At 38.2% G+C, this 25,004-nt stretch overlaps 1 protein-coding gene across 3 annotated transcripts in view; it reads left to right on the top strand.

The window, feature by feature from the left end:
- APAF1 (apoptotic peptidase activating factor 1) overlaps nt 1–25,004 on the top strand; it is a 94,997-nt gene that overhangs the window by 1,744 nt on the left and 68,249 nt on the right. For 2 of the 3 annotated variants that reach the window (XM_003259706.3, XM_030819787.1), the window contains 11 exons: nt 1,433–1,611; nt 1,741–1,930; nt 2,598–2,795; nt 11,787–11,970; nt 14,535–14,647; nt 14,754–14,885; nt 17,961–18,199; nt 18,590–18,757; nt 19,971–20,102; nt 23,415–23,528; nt 23,994–24,178. In XM_003259706.3, the coding sequence (XP_003259754.2) occupies nt 1,474–1,611; nt 1,741–1,930; nt 2,598–2,795; nt 11,787–11,970; nt 14,535–14,647; nt 14,754–14,885; nt 17,961–18,199; nt 18,590–18,757; nt 19,971–20,102; nt 23,415–23,528; nt 23,994–24,178 (1,793 nt within the window). In that variant the 5' untranslated portion in view covers nt 1,433–1,473. The remainder of the gene's footprint in view (nt 1–1,432; nt 1,612–1,740; nt 1,931–2,597; nt 2,796–11,786; nt 11,971–14,534; nt 14,648–14,753; nt 14,886–17,960; nt 18,200–18,589; nt 18,758–19,970; nt 20,103–23,414; nt 23,529–23,993; nt 24,179–25,004) is intronic. The other variant, XM_003259709.4, reaches the window with a different exon arrangement.

Raw genomic sequence — 25,004 nt, 5'->3', positions numbered from 1 at the left:
AGTGTTTCCTGTTGCTTTGTGGGAAATGTGTTTAGCAAGGAAGACCTAGAGCTGACATCCTCCTTGAATAAGAACTAATACTCAATAGTTACAATGCTCTATTCACTCTTATGTTTGATAAGGAAAACAAGAAGTCTCTTAATATTAGGACTTCAGTGTAATCACTATTTTATGCAATCTTAGTTAAGAAAGGAAGTATTTTATTGTAAAAAATGATAATGTGTGTTAAAAAAAATTGACAGTAGAGGCCGGGCATGGTGGGACTCACAAGTGTAATCCCAGCCCTTTGGGAGGCTGTGGCGGGTGGATCACCTGAGGTCAGGAGTTCAAGACCAGCCTGGTCAAGATGACGAAACCCCGTCTCTACTAAAAAAAAAAAAAAAAATTAAGACAAGGTGGGGGAGAAATCCCAAATTTTGCTACTCAGAAGTAACTCAAACATTTTGATGAATAAACTTTTAAACGTCTGTATATATTCATATGATACCAACACTTTTTTTTTTTTTTTTTAGACAGAGTCTCAGTCTGTCGCCCAGGCTGGAGTGCAGTGGCGTGGTCTCGGCTCACTGCAGCCTCTGCCGCCCTGGTTCTAGCAGTTCTGCTTCAGCCTCCCAAGCAGCTGGGATTACAGGCACCTGCCACCGCACCTGGCTAATTTTGTATTTTTAGTAGAGACAGGGTTTCACCATCTTGGCCAGGCTGGTCTTGAACTCCTGACCTCGTGATCCACCCGCATCGGCCTCCCAAAGTGCTGGGATTACAGGCATGAGCCACCTCACCTGGCCCCCACGTTATGTGTTATATGTGGGATCATGTTTCTGTTTTTTTTTTTTTTTTCAGCAGCAGTATTATGAACATCTTTCCATGTCAATACATAGAGATATGTGTCATAATTTTGAATGGCTGCATAATATTCCATTTTATATACATACCCTCATTTTTAAAATCTATATTCAGAATGATGGACATTTAGGTTGCGTTCATCACTGAAACATCCTCCATTAATTCTTTTTTCTTTTTATTTTTTACTCTAGCCTCCCAATGTGCTGGGATTATAGGCTTGAGCTACCACACCTGATTGGAAACTGATTAATTCTCCTTGTGGATATTTTTACATATGTGTTTGAATGTCTCCTTGAAGTAAATCCTTAGAAATGGGATTTCTGGGTTAGAGAGAAAGCTTATTTTAAACACTTCCGTATCTTATACTGCTTTCCAGAAAAATTGCATCCATCTCCTACTTTCCCCAATTAGTGCATAAGAATGCCCATTTTCTCATACCTTTCCAAGCACTGGGTTTTGTCCATTTAAAAATTTTTGCCAAGAAGAAAAAATCAGTTTTGTTCTTTTTACATTTCTTGTTTATTAGTGAGATTATGTATCTTTTCATATGTTTATTGGCCTGACAAATACTTTGGTGTTTTGGCTGTAGCTCATGGTTGACAGCTCAGAGAGCGAAAGATCTGAGGGAAGATGGATGCAAAAGCTCGAAATTGTTTGCTTCAACATAGAGAAGCTCTGGAAAAGGACATCAAGACATCCTACATCATGGATCACATGATTAGTGATGGATTTTTAACAATATCAGAAGAGGAAAAAGTAAGAAATGAGGTAAAGCTCTGTGAAGCAGTACACACTTCCTTAAAAATTTTTAGAATTTCAGAACTTGTACTGGTCTCCACTACTTTATGTTGCATACATATTCATTGTTGTATACTAAACTACTTAATTTTTTTTTAGCCCACTCAACAGCAAAGAGCAGCTATGCTAATTAAAATGATACTTAAAAAAGATAATGATTCCTACGTATCATTCTACAATGCTCTACTACATGAAGGATATAAAGATCTTGCTGCCCTTCTCCATGATGGCATTCCTGTTGTCTCTTCTTCCAGTGGTAAAGATTCAGTTAGTGGAATAACTTCATATGGTTTGTATCCATTATACCTTCTATCACTTTGCTATCAAAATTGCTTTGGGTTTGTCTTATTGTAGATGTAATCTTCTGAAGAGAGTGTGACCAGTTCACTGAAAACTGCATGTTAATAAAATTGTAGTGATGTTTTCAGTTTAAATATTTTTTATTTGCATCCATATTAACTCTCACATTTTCTTCTTGCCCAGTGAACTGTACTGCTGAGATAATATGTCTACCCTAATTTTTAGAGACAGTAAGACAATTTATAGGCCCTTGTTTATTTTCCAGTTCTATGTGTTTATAGAGTTTATAGGAAAAAATAAGAATCTTTAGAAATACATGTTCTTGAAAGGTATTCCATAAATGTTTTTCCTTTTACACTTGCCTTCCCAGTCTTCAATATGAGAGGGAATGAAAAGTCAGGAAATAATAGGGTGAGTAAAGCAGATATAGATAGAAACTTCCATTTTCTTTAGTCATCTTGAAAGATATATGTTTGCCTTTGCTCTCTGTGGTCTGAGAAATCAGAAAATTGAAGTTAATATGCTAGCCACATTTTCTTACTTCTCTTGGAAATTTTCAGGCTAAGCCTCAGCTTTGCTTTTTGTTTTTTATGGTATTACTTCAGTAATTATTCCAAAGTTCTATTCATTCATGCTTGTTTTGTTTTGGATTTTAGTAAGGACAGTCCTGTGTGAAGGTGGAGTACCACAAAGGCCAGTTGTTTTTGTCACAAGGAAGAAGCTGGTGAATGCAATTCAGCAGAAGCTCTCCAAATTGAAGGGTGAACCAGGATGGGTCACCATACATGGAATGGCAGGCTGTGGGAAGTCTGTATTAGCTGCAGAAGTTGTTAGAGATCATTCCCTTTTAGAAGGTAAATGTCTTAGTCCATTTCATAGTCTAGTAAGGTAGATAGACATATAAAAATATTATGATATATCAATACGTGATAAATTGAATGGTAGAAGCAAGCATAAGGTACAGAGTTAGAACAAAGGAAGGATGTGTTAACTCTCTAAAGGGAGAGGATGGATACGACAGGCTTCCTGAATGAGATGACATCTTAGCGGGAGTTTGGAGAAAGAATAAAAGTTTGCCAGGCAGTGAAGGTAGGGATGGGAGACTAGGGAAGGTGGGAAGGGTAGTGGGTGGTTACTAGGGTGGGGAAGGGCATACTGGGTAGAAGAGGGTTTAAGAAATGTTGGCAGGTATACCACTGACCTTAGCGAGCCTGGTAGGTTCTCAGGGTATTCTTCAGGAATAGTTACATAGCTCCGTCAGTTCTAGGCTGCCCCCATTCATCAGTGTGTTCACATTCATCAGTGTGTTCTCTCTGTATGACACTTCTAGGGGAATTCAAAGACAGTTCCTAACTTCTAGTAGTTAATAATTTTTTTTTAGTAGGCCAGGCACAGTGGCTCATGCTTATAATTCCAGCTGAGGCGTGGATCACCTGAGGTCAGGAGTTCAAGAACAGCCTGGGCAACATGGTGAAATCCTGTCTCTACCAAAAATACAAAAAAAATCAACCAGGTGTGGTGGTGAGCGCCTGTAATCCCAGCTACTTGGGAGGCTGAGGCAGGAGAATCGCTTGAACCTAGGAGGTGGAGGTTGCAGTGAGCCGAGATCGCACCACCGCACTCTAGCCTGGGCAACAAGAGCAAGACTCCATCTCAAAAAAAGAAGTTTTTTTTTTTTTTTTTTTTTTTTAAATATGTATATATAACATGATCTACGGTTAAGACAGTTTAGACAGAATGATTGGAATAAGGAGTAAGCCTCTAAGAGACTTAGAAATATGGAGGCTAGGGTACATCTATGTGTACACATGGCCTCAGTTTAATTTCATAGCCTTCGTAAGTGGTGTAGACTATACTCTTGTCAGAAGTATGCCCAATTCTTAACCCTTGGTTTTTCCCCTCTATCATTACAGAGAAGTTTCCTGAGACTTAGCTCCTTTCAAGTCTCAGAGCCAAGGATTTTTTTAAACCCCTACTGCAAAGTTGATCACTAAGGATATTTCAGGATAAATTTGGCTTAAGTTCCTTTAGTGTGAAGGAATGAGTTTTCCTTTCAATATTATGATGAACTTTCTTTGTATATTTATAATACTCCAATTTATAGGTTTAAAAGAACACTCCCTCTCCCCATTTAAATTGCTCTACATTATTGTGATGAATTTTCAATTCTAGGGATTAAAATTGACCAACAATTTATGGAATTAAATACTCAGGAGTCATATTGTATAAATTGTTATCTTGGAACAGGTTTTAACTACTTTGTTTTGAGAAAATCCTAGAGATACTGGCAACTGTACATGTGAGCTTAATTCATATTCCTCATGTACTTTTGTGGGATCTCAAGTTCAGAGGATTAAGTTATTCATATTCCTTAGTTCATGGCTTATTATAGTAGATCCGTACTAGGCTGAGCTTCTCACTGTATTTATTTGTTTATTTCCATTTCAAAATTTCTTATTCTTCCTTTCCCCTCTCCATGGACAATCCTAATGTATTTAATGTATGTTCTTTGTCAATGTCTGTGTAAAGTATGTAGTCTTGTAAAATATGTATGTTGTTTGTATGCAGGTATTTTAAATTTGCATAGATGTTATGGTATTATTCTGTTTTTTATCTCCCATGACACAGTGTTTTTAAGATTTATCCTTGCTGCTATGTATACATGTTATTTGTTACACCTGATTGCCACCAACCCATTTTACTGCTCATTGCCCTAAGTAAATGCATATGTAGATTGTATCCAACTCTCTGCTGCTCCAGCAAAGCTGGGTTGAACTTTTATGTGAGTAAGAATTTCTTGGGTATTTGTAGCTAGGAGCAAAATTAGTAATTTTTTATTTATTTATTTATTTATTTTATTTTTTTTTTTTGCCGGTGTTTTCTATTTTTTATTTTTTATTTTTTATTTTTTTATTTTTTATTTATTTTTTTTTTATTATACTTTAGGGTTTTAGGGTACATGTGCACAATGTGCAGGTTTGTTACATATGTATCCATGTGCCATGTTGATTTCCTGCACCCATTAACTCGTCATTTAGCATTAGGTGTATCTCCTAATGCTGTCCCTCCCCCCTCCCCCTATTTTTGTTATTTTTTTAAAAGAGACAGAGTGTCACCCTGTTGCCTAGGCTGAGTGCAGTGGCCATATCATAGCTCACTGCAGCCTCAAACTTTTAGGCTCAAGTGATCCTCCCACCTTAGCCTCCTGAGTAGCTGGGTCTACAGGCACATGCCACCATGCCTGGCTAATTGTTTATTTATTTATGAAACAGGGTCTTGCTTTGTCACCCAGGCTGGAGTGCAGTGGCACGATCTTGGCTCCCTGCAACCTCTGCCTTCTGGGCTCAAGTGATCTTCTCACCTCTGCCTCCTGAGTAGCTGAGACCACAGGTGCATGCTGACACACCCAGCTAATTTTTGTATTTTTTGTAGAGTTGGGGTTTTGTCATGTTACCCAGGCTGGTCTCGAACTCCTGAGCTCAAGCAATTCACCCGCCTTGGCCTCCCAAAGTGCTGAAATTACAGGTGTAAGCCACTGTGCTTGGTGTGTTTTTAAACATCTTTTTGTAGACAGGGTTTTGCTATCTTGTCCAGTCTGGTCTCAAACTCCTGGGCTCAAGTGATGCTCCCGACTTGGCCTCCCAAAGTGCTGGGATTACAGGTGTGAGCCACCATGTCCAGCCAAAATTACTAAATGATAGGATATACAAATACCAAATTTGGTTCCCCTCCAGTCTGTACATTTCCCCCAGACGAGTATGGGGACTCCTGTAATCTCACTTGTGCAGTCACACTTGGTATGATCCAGCTTTGTAATTTTTGTCAGGCAAACTTCTATAAAGTTGTATCTTTTACTTTGCATTTCTCTGGTAACTCAAGTTTGAACATTTCTTCATAAGCTTGTTGTTAGCCTTTTAGGTTTCTTTTTTTATGGATTTTGTTTATATTATTTGTCTATTTTCTATTGGGGTTTCCTTTTTTTTTTTTCTTTTTGCTTTTTAGGAGTTTCTTATATATTCTAGACATTAGACTTTGTTGGTTTTAGACTTTTATTTTATTTTATTTTATTTTTTTGAGACAGAGTTTCGCTCTTGTTGCCCAGGCTGGAGTGCCATGGTGCGATCTTGGCTCACCACAATCTCCGCCTCCCAGGTTCAAGTGATTGTCCTGCCTCAGCCTCCTGAGTAGCTGGGATTACAGGCACCCACCACCACGCCTGGCTAATTTTGTATTTTTAGTAGAGATGGGGTTTCTCCATGTTGGTCAGGCTGGTCTCGAACTCCCGACCTCAGGTGATCCCCCTGCCTCGCCTCCCAAAGTGCTGGGATTACAGGCGTGAGCCACTGTGCCCAGCTGGTTTTAGACTTTTAAATACCTTATTTTAATTTGCCATCTGATTAATTTTTTTCCTGGGTGTCCTCAGTAGACGAGAACTCTGATGTAGTCAAACTAATCAATTTTTTTTTTGTCTTCTAACTTGTGTTTCCTGAGTTTTTTGTTCAAGTAGTCCTATTACAGTCTTATTATTCATATTTAGTTCTTTATTCTTTGGAGTCTGCCTTTGTATGTCCACTAATTCAAGAATAGTTGCTTTCCCAAAGATAAATTTTAATCTCTGGAGTTCACTTCCATTCTCAAATACAGGAACATTGGATTTTTGACATTTAATTGTATTACAAAACCTTTTCTTTTAAAAGTACAGATCATATAAGAGTTCTAAATTTGATTAAAATTGTGGTTCCTATGGAAATGTTTTCTTTGGGTGGTGATTGGCATAAATTAAAGAATATTAAGTTTTTAACTTTTAGCTGGGTGTGGTGGCTCGTGCCTGTAATCCTAGCACTTTGGGAGGCCGAGGTGGACAGATCATTTGAGGTCAGGAGTTCGAGACCAGCCTGGCCAACATGGTGAAACCCCGTCTCTACTAAAAATACAAAAATTTGCTGGGCGTGGTGGCGCATGCCGGTAATCCCAGCTATTCAGGTGGCTGAGGCATGAGAATCGCTTGAACCTGGGAGGCAGAGGTTGCAGCGAGCCAAGATTGCACCACTGCTCTCCATCCTGGGTGACAGAGTGAGATGCCGTCTCAAAAAAAAAAAAAAAAAAAAAAAAAAAATTATATATATATATATATATATATATATATATATATATATAGTTTTTAACTATTTATGTCTATACAGTTTTAAGTAACCCAGTTGTCTTTTGAAATTTCAACGCTTTAATTTTTTCTTATTTGTAGGGAAATAGTAAAGAATTGACGTATCTTGAAATACAGTAGTGACATTTTACATTACTGTATTCATATGTAGGTTTTTAATCATGGATGCTTTCTTCATAGGCTGTGTTCCTATTTGTTTCTGTCCTTCCCAAGATTTCTTTGTGTTATTAGATTATTAATTGCTACCAGGATAAGCCTCCTGTGAAAGTAGTGTGGAGTTTTCCCTGAATAAAGGCAACTTTTCTTTGAATTAGTTTCTCTGAATGAATTGTAAATACAGCCTCCTCATGCAAAGCTAAATTGCTCCCTCTTGTGCCTATAGTCAAGATGTTTAGATTGTTTCTGAAATGTGGAATTAATGGTTCAGTTTTTAACTAAATGTTATATGGTGATGGTTAGAGATTGACATATCAGATGGTCTTTTGGTCTGTTCGCCTTTTTAAGGGTGGTAGTGTTTTCTCTTTTCTTGCATGTGTTTAAATGCCCTAAATTTTTAGTTATAAATTTAGGGAAAAAGGCCTTTGACCCTAGGTAATAGGTACGTAAATTAAAATATGAAAGAATTTACTAGGTAGCTATATCAGGATGCTTTCTTTACCTTTAATCTTGGGATGATTTTTACAAATTTTATTTTATTTTATTTTATTTTGAGACAGAGCCCCACTCTGACGCCCAGGCTGGGGTGCAATGATCTCGGCTCACTGCAACCTCTGCCTCTTGGCAGTCCCCCTGCCTCAGCCTCCCAAGTAGCTGGGACTACAGCTGTGCACCACCACACCCGGCTAATTTTTGTATTTTTAGTAGAGATGGGGTTTCACCATGTTGGCCAGGTTGGTTTTGAACACCTGACCCAAGTGATCCCCTCGCCTCGGCCTCCCAAAGTGCTGGGATTACAGGCGTGAGCCGCTGTGCCTGGCCAATTTTTACAAATTTTAGGTAGACAGCACAAATTTTAAAAAATGGAAACTTAAGGCAACAGATAGTTTGTCTGTTTTTGTTTAAATATTTTAAAAGTAGTATTTTCATTTAAAAAGAAATAAAAGTTCTCCTTACTTGCTTCTTTTTGCTTTCTCCTAAATTCTTAATCTTTTTATTTTTGGGACAGTCTCACTTTGTCACCTAGGCGGGAGTGCAGTGGCATGATCCTGGCTCACTGCAGCCTCAGCTTTCCAGGCTCAGGTCATCCTGCCACCTCAGCTTCCTGGGAAGCTGGGCCACAGGCGCACAGCACCTTGCCTGGCTAATTTTTTTTTTTTTTTTTTTTTTGAGACAGAGTCTCACTCTGTCGCCCAGGTTGGAGTGCAGTGGCGCCATCTCGGCTCACTGCAAGCTCCGCCTCCCGGGTTCATGCCATTCTCCTGCCCCAGCCTCCCGAGTAGTTGGGACTACAGGCACCTGCCACCACACCTGGCTAATTTTTTGTATTTTTAGTAGAAACAGGGTTTCACCGTGTTAGCCAGGATGGTTTCGATCTCCTGACCTCGTGATCTGCCCACCTCGGCCTCCCAAAGTGCTGGGATTACAGGCATGAGTCACCGCACCCGGCCTTGCCTGGCTAATTTTTTGTATTTTTTCAGAGACGTGGTTTCACCATGTTGCTCAGGCTGGTCTGGAAATCCTGGGCTCAAGCAGTCTGTCTGCCTTGGCCTCCCAAAGTGCTGGGAGCCACCATGCCTGGCTCTAAATTCTAAATCTTATCCTAGAGATAATCTTGGTTAACAATTCGGAGTAAATTTTTCCAAACTTTGTTCTCTGCATTTATGAATATATACACATACAGAACACAGCTTTAACTTTAAGTCTCAAGGACTTGCTGTTTCATAACTGTAAACTTACACTGAAGGAGGCCGGAGGGGACCTCAGGAAACTTCAGGAGTAAGCAATAGGGCTTGTCTACCTTCTTCCAAGACATTGGCACTGATAATCAAACCAGGCTTCACAGCCCTGTGTTTACCTCAGTTACTGTAGAGTTCTCTGTCTCCAGTTGTTTGTTATATTTTAGATTTCATGCAGTCACTATTCAGTACATTGCCAAATTCTGATCTAGGTCTTCTTCTGTCATTCCTATGTGTTTCTGCCATACCCTGTAGAACTCCTCCTCTGTGAGCAGGAAACTCTCTTATATCATCAGCTTCTTAGAATATTCGCCTTCTTGCCTTATCTGAAAGTGGTCAGTTTCCTGAGTTTACTACCTTCTCCATAACCTTCTTAAGTGACTTGGCAACTTTTTTCCTTTATATCCCACATACTTTAGCACCAGGAAATGGGTGGGCGTTGTTCTTGCTCTCTGTTGTCTCATCCAGACCATTAATACTCCCTTCTCCAGCTGAATGGTTTGAGCTTAATGTCTCTAACCTTTCCTATTGATGTAATCATTCATTGACGATTGGAGTTCTTAGCTTATAACCTTCCTCCTATGCCCTTTGTCTGTTAGCACTCTTAGTGATTTTGATACCTGTGTGGATGAGTCATCCAAAACCTTAGCCTCTTATCTCCTTAACCTCTTTGTCTCCTGTGAACATTTCTCAGCTCTTCCCTGATTACAGGCTAGACCCTGATCCTTGTCATTACCAGAACTATAACACTTTTGAAATCTTGATGTTGAGCATTCTCTTCTACTCTTTACCCACCTCCACCCATTTTATTCTTCAAGTTTAATGCTATAGACTTACCAAGACTTCTCATCCACTGATTCCAGAATATCCTCTCTATTCATACTATCAGTCCTCTCCTAGACTTGAGCCATTATTGTCCATCATTTTATTGTCCACCATTCAGTTGCTTCTTAGCACATACTCTTGACTCTTTAGTCCACTCCTTATCTGGAGTGAAAATCGATTTTTTTCTCTATGCTGGGAAGTGGAATAGGTATTTGCCCCTCAAGGCTTCATCCAGACCATTGCTTACTTCCTCTTTTCTGGGACTGATCCTTTCCTTGACCTTGTGCAGGTTCAAAGACTCCACGTCACTTCAAATTATAAAAAGTCTAATTTCCATAATTAATATGTCAAGTCCTATTCAGTACTCCAAACTTCATTTACATATAAGGTTCAGTCGGGCCTGCGTGAGACTTTGGAAGCCTGCAATGGGATAGTAGGTTAAGGTGGACATTGTGGGTTGTTTCCAGCTTTTTCCTGTTGCAAATAATGCTGCAGTGAATATTCTTGTGGATGCAGAATAGTGTAGAAGTTGAACATTGATGCTTTAAGTTTGAATCTCAACTCTGCTTTATTAGCTGTGTAACTTTGGGCAAATTACTCAGCTTTTCTATTCTTCAGTTTCCTCATTTTCAAAATGAAGATAATATGTCTGCTTGATAGTGTGCTATAGGATTAAATGAATGAACGTACATAGAACTCTTAGGATAGTGCCCAATAAATATCTGATGTAAATAGATCTTTGTGCATGTATACAAATATCTCTTTTGGGTGATTAAGTTTTTAAAGTAGTGATTTATATTTGTATTTAATTATTTGTGAATACCAGTAAATAAATTGCCCTTTGGTGTAATTTAATTCATTTATCTTTGAGTCTGTTTCTTGCTTTTTTTGGTATGTTTAAGATCACATAAATCTTTATGATTGATGCTACTGGAATGATCTAATGCTACGGTTTACCATATTTTACACATAGGGACCCCTCTTTTTTATATATGTATATTTATGTGGACGTGATTAAGTATAGTCTATGAAGACTTAAGATTTTGGCTCCTGACAATATGTAAATAAAAATACATATTTCAAGATGTTTTATGGCTCAGTTAACAATGATGATGATAACAGTAATAATAATCATGACCATTCCTAGTGCTTACTAGTTCAAAGCTTAATGTTGGTAAGTTGCTCTCAGATCCATAACACTAACAACCTGTTTTAATCCTTTATACTTAACATAGCAATTTCACATATTTTGTATCATTAATTTTTCACAGCAACTCTGAAATAGGTGGGCTAGACAGCCTTATTTCAGTATAACAAATGAGATTGAGGTTAAATGATTTGATAAAGATTGCTTAGCTAGTAAGCAGTAGAGCCAGACTTGAATCTAACTTCTCATTTTAAGTCTGTATAAGAAAACCATAATGGGTGAGTTATATGTTCCAGGACATCAGTAGTTCTCAACGAGGGGTGATTTCACAACCCCCCAGGTGACATTTGACAATGTTTGGAGACATTTTTGTTTGTCAGTACTGGTGAAGAGGAATCCCATTGGCATCTAGTGGATAGAGACCAAAGAGGTGGTTAAACATCCTATAATGCATAGGACAGTCCCTTACAACAAAGAATTGCCATCCCAAAAAGTCAGAAGTACAAGGTTTAGAAACTGTGCTGTGCAGTGATCACTGACAACACAGGACAAAGATCATAAAACTTTACTTGGTAAGATTTTCCCGATAAGCCACAGATTTACTCCAAACTTCAGTTTCTTCACATCTTCAACTTGTCTTAGATTCAGGATATAAAGCCTACCAGTATCTTGCATGTAAAATTTATACTCTAAATCAAGAGAGGTTGAAGATGTGATGGGATTGAAAATTGGAGTAAATCTGTTGCTTAACAGTAAAACCATTTAAAGGAGTACTCCTGTTGAAAGGCCTTAAGTTCATTATTCTTTCCCTCACTAGGTTGTTTCCCAGGGGGAGTGCATTGGGTTTCAGTTGGGAAACAAGACAAATCTGGGCTTCTGATGAAACTGCAGAATCTTTGCACACGGTTGGATCAGGATGAGAGTTTTTCCCAGAGGCTTCCACTTAATATTGAAGAGGCTAAAGACCGTCTCCGCATTCTGATGCTTCGCAAACACCCAAGGTACCGATGGTCAAATTTAGTTGGTGTGTCAGGTCCCAATAAGATGTAACTACTGACCTCTTGAGAACATCATGCCTTTTTCCTGCTGTCCTATAGGGAGGATAAGAGAGAACCATTGCGGCCGGGCACGGTGGCTCACACCTGTAATCCCAGCACTTTGGGAGGCCGAGGCAGTTGGATCACCTGAGGTCAGGAGTTCAAGACCAGCCTGACTAACATGGTGAAACCCCATCTCTACTAAACATACAAAATTAGCTAAGTGTTGGCGCATGCCTGTAATCCCAGCTGCTTGGGAGGCTGAGACAGGAGAATCGCTTGAACCCAGGAGGCAGAGGTCGCAGTGAGCCGAGATCGTTCCATTGCACTCTAGCCTGGGCAATAAGAGTGAAACTCCGTCAGAAAAAAGAAAAAAGAAAAGAAAGAGAGAGAGAGAAAGAAAGAACCATTGCTTTCCTGCTTTTCTGTCTTGTATTTAAAAAGAAAAAAAAAGTGGCTGCCACTCGGCCTAAAATTGCTTTTTTCTTTGCATCCTACCTACCACATCATCTCATATGTACCATTGTAGGCTTTCAGGAAATGTCTTAAGTAGGTGAGTTGGTGAGTGGTCTTTGCTAGAAAGTGCAAACTTCTTACTTTGAATCTGTTATTTCTAATGGGTTAACATCGAACAAGAGAGAATAAATACAGGCAACTGATAAATGTCAGGAAGGGGCCAGGCACAGTGCCAGGCACAGTGGCTCATGCCTGTAGTCCCAGCACTTTGGGAGGCCATGGTGGATAGTTTGCTTGAGTCCAGGAGTTCGAGACCAGCATGGGCAACATGATGAAACCCTGTCTTTCTAAAAAATACAAAAATTAATCTGGTGTGGTGGTACACACCTGTGGTCCCAGCTACTCAGGAGGCTAAGGTGGGAGGATCACTTGAGCCTGGGAGATTGAGGCTGCAGTGAACCCAGATTGTGCCACTGTATTCCAGCTTGGGTGGCAGAGGAAGACCCTGTTTCAATTAAAAAAAAAGTCAGGAAGGATTTTTAATGGGGCTCTTCTGTTGGATTGTCTTAGTTTCTAGAAATATACATGTGACTCTTCTACTTCCATATACTTCAGGAGTGAGTTTGTTTTGTTTGTTCAACAGTTAATTAATTCAGCAAATACTTACCATTATAATTATGTGCCAGGCACTGTTACCACGTGTTTCACAGTTTTCATTAGCCAAAAGGGAGACAGCAGTTTAGTTGCTGCTTGTCTTAAGAGTATAACGTTGGATTCAGTCAACAATTTGATTTCTGTCATCTTAACAGCCTCTCTTTCATTTGTTCATTTAACCAACATTGAGTGTTGTGCCAGGTTCTGGGCCAAGTGCTGCAAGTACAAAGATAAATAAAGCATTCCTTGGGAATGTTACAGTATATTGAGTGAGAGTTAGGTAGTGGCTCTGCACTTTTAAAAAATGCCCTAATGCACCCAATGATGCAGTATACTTTCATATGTAACAGTTGCTGAGTATGGCAGTGATTCTCAAATTGGTAAGGGTATTAATATCAGAATATAGGATGAGAAGAGTACTTTTGGGAAAAGCCTACTAGGTGATTCTGATGCATACTCGTTATATTTTTATGGCACAATCTCTGCTCACTGAAGCTCCGCCTCCTGGGTTCAAGTGATTCTCCTGCCTCAGCCTCCAAGTAGCTGGGACTACAGGCGCCCGCCACACGCCGGGCTAATTTTTTGTATTTTTAGTAGAGATGGGGTTTCACCGTGTTAGCCAGGGTGGTCTTGATCTCCTGACCTCGTGATCCTCCCACCTCGGCCTCCCAAAGTGCTGGGATTACAGGCGTGAGCCACTGCACCCGGCCTGTGCCTAGAGTATTTTTTTTGTAATGTACAGCCATAGTGTGTCATTCAGACAAAAATGCTATTGTATAATTATGCTATCAGGTTTTAGTTATATTTTTTCCCCTCATCTGTTCTAGTGAGTTTAGAAAAGTTTTTGGAGAGAACAATTGGGAATTGGCATAGAGGTCTTAGTTACTATGAATAAACAAATTGATTAAAAAAAAAACCACTTGTATACCAAATGAAAGGTAATATTCTTTTAGGTTACAACATATGAAATTGCTAGTTTTATAGGTAAAAAATGGTCACATATCATCATTATTGTATGATTCATTCTAATGCTAACCTGAGCTCAATTCTAGTTTGGTTTTGGTGCTTAAAGACTGAGTTGGAAAATCCCATTACTTGGATAGTAATGGTCGCTTTTTTTTTTTTAGGCACTCAGTAAGTGATGGCTGAACCTTTTATGGTATGATCTGTAATTTTAGTATGTTCTGATTTAGGGTTTGAGGAGAAGGCAGTCTCTAATTTTTTTTTTCCTTATTTGAATCAGCATATTGAGAAAAGAGTATAGCAAAGAGGAAGAAACATTTTCCTAGATCTAGCCATCTATTTGTTTAAAAAAAATTTTAATTTGGTACATTTTAAAAGACACTGATGGGATTATCTTTTTAAAAGGAAGCTTAAGATAAGTGTCATTAATGATTAATATATTTTTTTTAAATTAGGTCTCTGTTGATCTTGGATGATGTTTGGGACTCTTGGGTATTGAAAGCTTTTGACAATCAGTGTCAGATTCTTCTTACAACCAGAGACAAGAGTGTTACAGATTCAGTAATGGGTAAGGATTATTCATTTACTTTTTAGTACCTTTATATTTAATTCAATTACATTTAAATATGTGACATACCAAATTACTTACTTTGTCTTGTGATTTTTGTTTGCAGGTCCTAAATATGTAGTCCCTGTGGAGAGTTCCTTAGGAAAAGAAAAAGGACTTGAAATTTTATCCCTTTTTGTTAATATGAAGAAGGCAGATTTGCCAGAACAAGCTCATAGTATTATAAAAGAATGTAAAGGTATGGTTATTTATTTGTTTATGAGGAGATTATAGGGAGTTATATAATTTCCCTTTTGTAAATTAAGCTAATGAATATGATAATTTAGCACATGAACATCCAAAAACTTTTCTGGGAGATTTAGTATTTTAGGTTCTCTGATATCTTAAATGGATACATGATATTATGGTATTTATTTATTCATTAAAATAATATTTACCGTCTACCCACAGTGTGTTAGAGACCACATTAGTGAGAGAAGTGAGACACAGATGTGACCTCTGCTGTCAGAGTTAAAAATATAGTGAGAATCAGATTTAAACCTTGTTTTTGCTTGGGATTTTATAAAAATAGTGTTCTAATTTGGTAAGTAAAAACTGGTGTCTTAATTTGCATTTTTTGTTAGTGAAGTTAAACTTTTTACTTGTTTATTGAATATGTTTTAAGAAATTATCCTTGCCTGCGCAGTGGTTCACGCCTGTAATCCCAGCACTTTGGGAGGCCGAGGCGGGCGGATCACAAGGTCAGGAGATCGAGACCATCCTGGATAACATGGTGAAACCCCGTCTGTACGAAAAATACAAAAAATTAGCCGGGCGTGGTGGCGGGCGCCTGTAGTCCCAGGTACTCGGGAGGCTGAGGCAGGAGAATGGCGTGAACCCCGGAGGTGGAGCTTGTAGTGAGCCGAGATTGCGTCACTGCACTCTACCCTGAGTGACAGAGCAAGACTTCGTCTCAAAAAAAAAAAAAAAAAAGAAATTATCCTTGAATTTAAGAAATTATCCTTGACTTTAAGAAATTATCCTTGACTCACTTTTCTTTTTTGATATAAGTATTTTTAATTTATTTCTAAGTACTCTAAAAATAGAAACTATTAGCTCTTTGTCATATTTTTACAAGTATTATTTCCCAGTAAAACAATTTTTTAATTTAAAATTTATATACAGAATCTCGCTATGTTGCCCAGGCTGGTCTTGAGCTACTTGCCTCAAATGATCCTCCTGCCTTAGCCTCCCAAAGCACTGGGACTACAGGCATGAGTCACCATGTCCAGCCTGTTTCCCAGTTTTTTGTGTACCTTTTATTTGTTGTATTCTTTTGACATATAGAAGCTTAAAATTTTAAACAGTCAAATCTATCAACTCTTAAAATTATTTCTTTCATTATTGTTATGCTTGGAAATACCTTCTTTTTCTTCTTTTTCTTTTTTTTCTCTTTTGAGACAAGTCTCACTCTGTCATCCAGGCTGGAGTGCAGTGGCGTGATCTTGGCTCACTGCAACTTCTGCCTCCCAGGTTCAAGCAGTTCTTCTGCCTCAGCCTCCCAAGTATCTGGAACTATAGGCATGTGCCACCATGCCCAGCTAATTTTTGTATTTTCAGTAGAGACGGTGTTTCACCATGTTGGTCAGGCTGGTCTCGAACTCCTGACCTCAGGTGATTGCCCGCCTCAGCCTCCCAAAGTGCTGGGATTATAGGCATGAACTACCGTACCTGGCCACCTTATTTTTCATTCTGCCATCAAATAGACACACAGTTTTGTTTGTTTATTTATTTATTTATTTTATTTATTTATTTTTTGAGAGTGAGTCTCACTGTGTTGCCCAGGCTGGAGTGCAGTGGCGCGACCTCTGCTCACTGCAACCTCTGCTGCCCAGGTTCAAGTGATCCTACTGCCTCAGCCCCCTAGTAGCTGGGATTACAGGTGCGTGCTACCTCACCCAGCTAATTTTTGTAGTTTTAGTAGAGATGGGGTTTCACCATCTTGGCCAGGGTAGTCTTGAAATCCTGACCTCGTGATCCACCTGCCTCGGCCACCCAAAGTGCTGGGATTACAGGCGTGAGCCACCACACGTGGCCAGTTTTGTTTATTTTTAAAGAAATCTTACACTTAGACAAAATGCTTGATTTGTAGTTATTACAAAGGGTGATGCATGTCCATTTTGAAAATGTGTGAAACTATAAAGAAAAAATAGAAATTATCCGTAACCTGATAATTATTAGCATCGTTAGAGTATTGCCTCCAGTCTTTTAGAACAAAGATTAAAAAAATTGAGATTATGTATACACAGTTTTGGATTTTGCCCTTTTTTTTAAAGAGCCAGGGTCTTGCTCTGTCACCCAGGCTGGAGTGCAGTAAGATCACAGCTCACTGCAGGCTTGAATGTCTTGGCTTAAGCAATCCTCCTGCCCCAGCCTCCTGAATAGCTGGGACTGCAGATACCCACCACCATACCTGGGTAATTTTTAAATTTTTTTGTAGGGACAGGGTCTCACTATGTTGCCCAGGCAGGTCTCAAACTTCTGCCCTCAAGCAATCCTCCCACCTCCGCCTCCCAAAGTGCTAGGACTATAGACGCATGTCGCCACACCCAGCTGGATCTTACCCTTTTTCTATATCTTGAGCATTTTCCCATGTTGTTAAATATTTTTTTGAAAAAAATTTACCAGTGGCATAATATTGATATATCTTAATTTATTCAACCACTTCTCTATTATTGGACATTGTTTATGTTGTTTAAGATTTTTTCACTATTCTAAGTATGCTGTGATGAATATCCTTAAACTTAATCATTCTTTTCTTTTTCTTTAAGACAGAGTCTCACACTGTTCCTCAGGCTAGGATGCAGTGGTGCCATCATGGCTCACTGTAGCCTCAACCTCCTGGGCTGAAGCAGTCCTCCCACCTTAGCCTCCTAAGTAGCCGGCACTATAGGCACACACCACCACACCTGGCTGATTTTTCTAATTTTTGTTTTTGGTAGAGACAAAGTCTCATTATGTTGCTCAGGCTGGTGCATATATATATATATATATATATATATATATTTTTTTTTTGTAACGACATCTTAGCCAGATTTGATCTATGTTATTTTGACTTAATAAAGATAATCAGGAACTTATTAAATGAAATCTTTCTTATTTCTAATTTTTTTTGGAATAAATATCTAGAAGTGAAGTCAAGAGTGATAAATACTTAAGGCTTTTGATAACATGCAGCAGAAATTGTTTCTTAGTAATGTAAGTAAGTAAGTTGATTCCTATTAGTGACAAAATAGGATGGTATTAGCACAGTGACTTCTTTTTCTTTTTTAAGGCTCTCCCCTTGTAGTATCTTTAATTGGTGCACTTTTACGTGATTTTCCCAATCGCTGGGAGTACTACCTCAAACAGCTTCAGAATAAGCAGTTTAAGAGAATAAGGAAATCTTCGTCTTATGATTATGAGGCTCTAGATGAAGCCATGTCTATAAGTGTTGAAATGCTCAGAGAAGACATCAAAGATTATTACATAGATCTTTCCATCCTTCAGAAGGACGTTAAGGTGCCTACAAAGGTAATGGGATCAGTGATCCTCATCATTGGGTATGTATTGCATGTAAGCTTTGATACAGTACTGAGCATGTTGTTACAGAGAACCTTGGAAGGATAAGACCCAGGGGACTGAGGTGGTGAGGTGTTGGGTGTAGAAGTCCCTCTGCTGTTAGCCTCCATTAAGGGCTTTGTTGAACTCAGGAGTTAACCTATTTCTGTGGTTCTAGTGCAGCTGAAGAAGCGTCTGACTTCTCTTTCTCTTTTCTATCTTGAGGAGTAGTTGAGTTTCTTCTTAAGAAATGGAGACATTCTTACTCAGGACTTACCATTTTTTTGTGTGTGTGATAATACCTATCTACAGTCCTGGTCATTGTACTTTTGTGGCATATTAAATACTTATAATGATTCCTAGGTGTTGTGTATTCTCTGGGACATGGAAACTGAAGAAGTTGAAGACATACTGCAGGAGTTTGTAAATAAGTCTCTTTTATTCTGTGATCGGAATGGAAAGTCGTTTTGTTATTATTTACATGATCTTCAAGTAGATTTTCTTACAGAGAAGAATTGCAGCCAGCTTCAGGTACTTGCATCTTGGTTTACTTTTTTTTTCCTTTTTCCTTTGAAATAATTTTAGATTTATTGAAAAGTTACAAAATAGTAGATAGTTTCTATGCATAAGTCCTTCACCTAGCTTCCTCTAATATTAACATTTTATATAACCATAATATGGTTGTTGAAGCCAGAAAATTAACATTGATACAATACTGTTCACTAATCTACTTGTTCTTTTTGTGGTCCAGGCCAATTTAGGATCCCATATTGCATATAATTGTCTTGTTTCCCTACTTGTCATTTTTTTCAGTCTCCTCAAATCTGTGAAAATTTATCAGTCTTTATCTTTCATGGCCTTGTCACCTTTGAAGAGTACTGGCTAGTAATTTTGTACAGTATACCCAAATTTGGTTTTGTGTGATGTTTTCTCCTGACTAGATTGAAGTTATACATATTTGGCAAGAATACCAATGATGTTTTATCTTTCTCAGTGGGCATCATATGCTGAGAGTACCTGGTGGTTTTTAAAAAATTTTTTGTAGAGATAGTGTTTTGCCATGTTGCCCAGGCTGGTCTTGAACTCCTGGGCTCAAGTGATCCACCTGCCTTGGCCTCCCAAAGTGCTGAGATTATAGGTATGAGCCACTATGCCCAGACTCTTGGTGTTGATATGTTTTATTATGGGTGATGTTAATGTTGATAATTTGTTTAAAGTGGTATCTGCCAGGTTTCTGCACTGTAAAGTCATTATTTTGTGGGGAGATTCTCCGTATATATATATTTGTGGGGAGATTCTCTGTATATATATATATATATATATATATATATATATATATATATTTTTTTTTTTTTTTTAGGACAGGGTCTCACTGTGTTGCCCAGGCTGGCATGCAGTGGCTCACTGCAACCTTAAACTCCTGGGCTCAATTGGTTCTGAGTAGCTAATTCCTGAGTAGCTGGGTCTGCAGGCACATGCCACCACACCTGACTGATTTTTTTTATTTTTTATTTTTTGTAAAAAAATTAAACGTAGGGATATCTCCCTATGTGCCCAGGCTAGTCTTGAAGTCCTGGCCTCAAGTGATCCTCCTACCTTGGCCTCCCAAAGTGCTGGGATTACAGGTGTGAGCCACCGGGCCTGGCCTCTCTGTACATTCTTAATAGCTTTGGAAGCTGAAGTTACTGTGATGCTTAGGTTATAAAATTGTTTCTGGCTTCTGAAATGTTTCATTGGGTTGCAGGATCTACATAAGAAGATAATCACTCAGTTTCAGAGATATCACCAGCCGCATACTCTTTCACCAGATCAGGAAGACTGTATGTATTGGTGCAACTTTCTGGCCTATCACATGGCCAGTGCCAAGATGCACAAGGTAAGATGACCCATTTAAAAATTCCTTTATCTAACTTCCCTTTTTTCATATGTATTACAAATAAGTGTTTTTTTCTGTTATTTTTTGTCTTGAATTTTGTTCATATTGCTATTTGAATTTTTTTTTTTTTTTTTTGAGACAGGGTCTCACTTTGTCTCTCAGGCTGGAGTGCAGTGGCACAATCTCAGCTCATTACAACCTCAACCTCCTGGGCTCAAGTGATCCTCCCACTTCAGCCCCCCATGTAGCTGGGACTATAGGCATATGCCACCATGCCTGGCTAATATTTTTGTATTTTTGGTGGAGATGGGGTTTCACTGTGTTGCTCAGGCTGGTCTCAAACTCCTGAGCTCGACATGAGCTTAAGTGATCCATTCGCCTCAGCCTCCCAAAGTGTTAGGATTACAGGCATGAGCCACTGCGGCTGGCTGAAGATTTGAATTTTTATGTAGTTAAATTTACCACTGTTGTTGTCGTCGTTGTTTGGTATTTTGCTTTGCTGTCCTGTTCATAAACATGTTTTGTTTTATTAGTATAATTTTTTGTTAGTAAAAATGGGATTATAGGTTGTGTAATTATTTTTGTTTTTACCTGTAGTGATTAGAAAAGGTACCTTAGTAACTAGTAAATGAACTACCTCAGAATTAATCCTCTTCTTACTAGTAGCTTTCCTTTTTGGGCAGTATGGATTTGTTTTGTAAGCTTTGAGAGGAAATGGATAGTGGAAAACTATATTCATTGATTCAATAAATATTTATTGAGTGCTTGTTATGTATATTGCTCTTCATTAAGAGGATAAAGCACAGGCACAAAGTCTCTGCTCTCACGAGTTTATGTTCTGGGAGGAGGCAGACATTAAACAAATTTATTATATTTCAGTGGGTAGTTAAGTGCTCAGAAGAAGGACAGAGCATGGAAGGGGAAAGAAAGTGATGATAGAGGGGTAGAATCATCATTAAACCCATTTGCTTATGGGTTTAATATGCATTATAAGAGAAAGAGAAGAATCAAAGATGACTCCAAGAATCAAAGATGACTCAAACCCCAGTGGAAAGAACGGAGTCCATGAACTGAAATAGGGGTCTTTGGGAGAACAAGCATTTTCCTGCAGAGAATGGGGGTGGTTAAGAACTCATTTTGGATATATTAAGTCTGATATACCTATTAAGACATCTGGCTGGAAATATTGAATAGGCAGTTAGATATATGAGTCTAGAATGCTGGGGAGAATTATAGATGAAAGATGAAAATAGGGAATTATTAGCACATAGATGGTATTTGGTTGAAGTCATGACTACCAAGTAGCTACTAAAAATGTTTACATTTGGAAAACCATATGTACTTTCAGTAAATTTTCTATGCTCAGGTATGTTATTTCTTGGTTAAAATACATAGTAAATTGTTGTAGTTTGTTTTTTTCATCTAGCAAAATATATTTACATTTAATAATGTACATTGGAATGATGGTATTCCAATAAATATTTGTGCCCTAATTTACTTAACCAAACTCTAATTATCGAACATTTAGGTTTTCAGTTTTTTTGGTCCTTATGATGTAATGAGCATTCTTATTTATCTTTGTATCTGTGTTGTTTCCTTGGCAAATTCCGAGAAGTAGAATTACTGAGCCAATGCATCTTTTTAAAGCTTTTGATATGTATGATAGTGTGGCAGGATTCAGTTTCTCTTTAGCCCTTTTTCTGACTTTAAAGGTAATGGTTGATTTTCATTGGAAAAACAGAAAAAAACAATAAAAAAGAAAACAGAGATCACAACCATTACTAATGCTCTTGTGTATAGTTTTCTAGATCATTTTGCTACTTCTATAAACATACTTGTCCCTTAAAACCAAATGGGATCATAATAGAAATAGTCTCATATATTGCTTTTTACCACTTAATTACACTGAATGGTCATCTTTTCATGTCATTTATATAGAGTGACATGATTTTTAAAGCTGCATATTATTTCATTGTATAGCTACATTATGAATGGCCAGTTGGTTGATGGACAATTAGATTGTTTAAGCATATTCATCTGGTTATTATCTTAGGATACTTTTTTATAAGTGGAATTTCTGGGTCAAATAGTATGTGCAGTTTAAATTTTAATACAGATTGCCAGAGTGCTCTCCAGAAGGGTACTCTGTTTTACATGCCTACCAACAGTGGTTGAAAGTGTTCATTTCCTCTGATTCCAGCTAATCACCTCCTCTCCTCTCCTCCCCTCCGCTCCCCTCCCCTCCTCTCTTCCTGCCCTCCCCTCTTCCTGCCCTTGCCCTTTCTTTGACAGGATCTCACCAGGATGTCACTCTGTTGCCCAGGCTGGAGTATAGTGGCATGATTTCAGCTGAAATCACTGCAACCACCACTTCCTGGGCTCAGGTGATCCTTCCACCTCAGCCTCCTGAGTAGCTGGGACCACAGGTGTGCACCACCACATCCGGCTAATTTTTGTATGTTTTATAGAGTTGAGGTTTCACTGTGTTGCCCAGGCTGATCTTGAGCCCCTGGGCTCGAGTGATCCACCCTCTTCAGCCTCTCAAAGTGCTGGGGTTACAGGAGTGAGCCACTGTGCCCAGCCTCAGCTAATATTCTTGTTACTCCTTTAGTCTTTAGAGATCTGATACTTTAAAAATGGTAAATTTTTCTTGTTCTGCTTTGATTACTGGTGAGATTTTGGCCATCTGTACTTTTTGTTTTGTGAATTGTGGCTCCCATCCTTTGTTTGCTTTTACCTCCTTTACCTATTTTTTCTCTTGGAGTGTTTTTCTTTTTCTTACTGTTTTATTAGAATTTTCTATAAAAAATAACTTTCTATAAAAATAAGAACTGAAGCCCTAATCTATCATATGTGTTACAAATAAGTATTTTTTTAAAACTTCTTTGGTCTTGAGTTTAATTTATATTGCTTTCTACTGTATTGAAGATTTGAATTTTTATGTAGTTAAATACACTTTTATATAGTTAAGTGCAGTTTTTCTTTTTGTTTGATATTTTGCTTTGGGGTCATGTTTACAAAGATTTCCTTCCCTACAAGCTTACAAAAATATTTATTTTTATTTTCTAGTATTTTTAAATGTTTTCTATTTTCTATTTAAATTTTTAACCAACCAGAGTTTATTTGGAGCTAAAGTATGAGGCCCATTTTATGTTTCTTTGGAACTATGGATGTGTTCTTTCTCATTAGCTTTTGCATCCTTTAAATTCTAGATATTTACTGTTTCTCTTAGCAGTGTGAGGATAATGATGTTATACCTAAAATTTTTTGATCTCTAACAGTGCTGCTGATATTACTTTTTGTTTTTTAAAGGAACTTTGTGCTTTAATGTTTTCCCTGGATTGGATTAAAGCAAAAACAGAACTTGTAGGCCCTGCTCATCTGATTCATGAATTTGTGGAATACAGACATATACTAGATGAAAAGGTATATATATTAACATGAAAAATTAGTGCTTAAAGGAATCTCATTTTTTTTTACATTTAATTCTAGATTTAATGATGGGAATGAGCAGAATAGAAGGGGTGAAGAGAATAGAAGGGGTGAAGATAATTTCCCTCCTTTGATTTTTGGTTATTCTAATTAATTTGCTTCCCACCCTACTGGGAAAGTAGGTAGGATTGAAGTTTAAAAGCTGGGAAAATAAGATGTTCAGTGGTTTTTTTAAAAAAACAATGTATTAAGAAATGTGTTTGATAATGAGATTTTTACCCTGTGTTTAAAAGTCAGAAGAGGATTACTGTATATTTGTTACTTAATCGTTGGCTGTTCAATTTTAGTTCATATAAAGAATATTTCATTTAAGCTTCTAAAGTGGCAAGATCACAGAAACAGAAAAATGTCAGATCGTGGCTCTGATTATGTTTCTAAGAGATTTCAGTTTATTTGTAGGATTGTGCAGTCAGTGAGAATTTTCAGGAGTTTTTATCTTTAAATGGACACCTTCTTGGACGACAGCCGTTTCCTAATATTGTACAACTGGGTCTCTGTGAGCCGGAAACTTCAGAAGTTTATCAGCAAGCTAAGCTGCAGGCCAAGCAGGAGGTCGATAATGGAATGCTTTACCTGGAATGGATGTAAGTAGGTTAGGAGAGAAACCAAAGGGAGTGGTGCGCTAACGATGTCGTTTTTCAGGTGGTGAATACGTTCACTCCAGGAAGATTTAACTACTTTCAAAAGGGCTGGAACTTTTAATAAGCATTCTTACTTATTGAAAAGTTCTAGAGAAGTAAGCATAGGAGAAAATGATTGTATTTTCAAAGAATCCATATAAATAGATGCCTGTAAGGCATTTGGACAAATTACCCTAAGTATTCAGTGCTAAGTGCCTGACTTACTGTAATTTAGTATAGTGTTGAGGAGCACGGACTTTGGAGCCACAGAGCTGGGTTTGAGCCTCAGTTCTAAAACCTAATAATTCTGTGACTTTGAACAAGTTACAGGTTTTTCTCTCCTATGTAAAACGGAGATAACAATCCTTTGAAATAAGTGCTGTTTCCGTGAAGATTTTATTTATTTATTTTTGAGACAGAGTCTCACTCTGTTGCCAAGGCTGGAGTTCAGTGGTGTGATCTTGGCTCACTGCAACCTCCGCCTCCCAGATTCAAGTGATTCTTCTGCCTCAGCCTCCAAAGTAGCTGGGATTATAGGTGCCCACCACCATGCCTGGCTAGTTTTTATATTTTTAGTGGAGATGGTGTTTCGTCATGTTGGCCAGGCTGGTCTCAAACTCCTGACCTCAAGTGATCTGCATGCCTCGGCCTCCCAAAGTGCTGGGACTACAGGCATGAGCCACCACGCCTGGCTTTCTGTGAAGATTTAAATGAGATAATGGCTGTAAAGTAATTTGCACCTTCCTTTGCACATATAGTCCTTATTAAATGACCACTGAACCCTGATTAT

Source organism: Nomascus leucogenys, chromosome 10 (genome assembly GCF_006542625.1).
Source record: "Nomascus leucogenys isolate Asia chromosome 10, Asia_NLE_v1, whole genome shotgun sequence".
Taxonomy (NCBI): Eukaryota; Metazoa; Chordata; class Mammalia; order Primates; family Hylobatidae; genus Nomascus; species Nomascus leucogenys.
The sequence above is the reverse complement of the archived record's forward strand: the minus strand, read 5'-3'. Positions and strand labels throughout refer to the sequence as shown.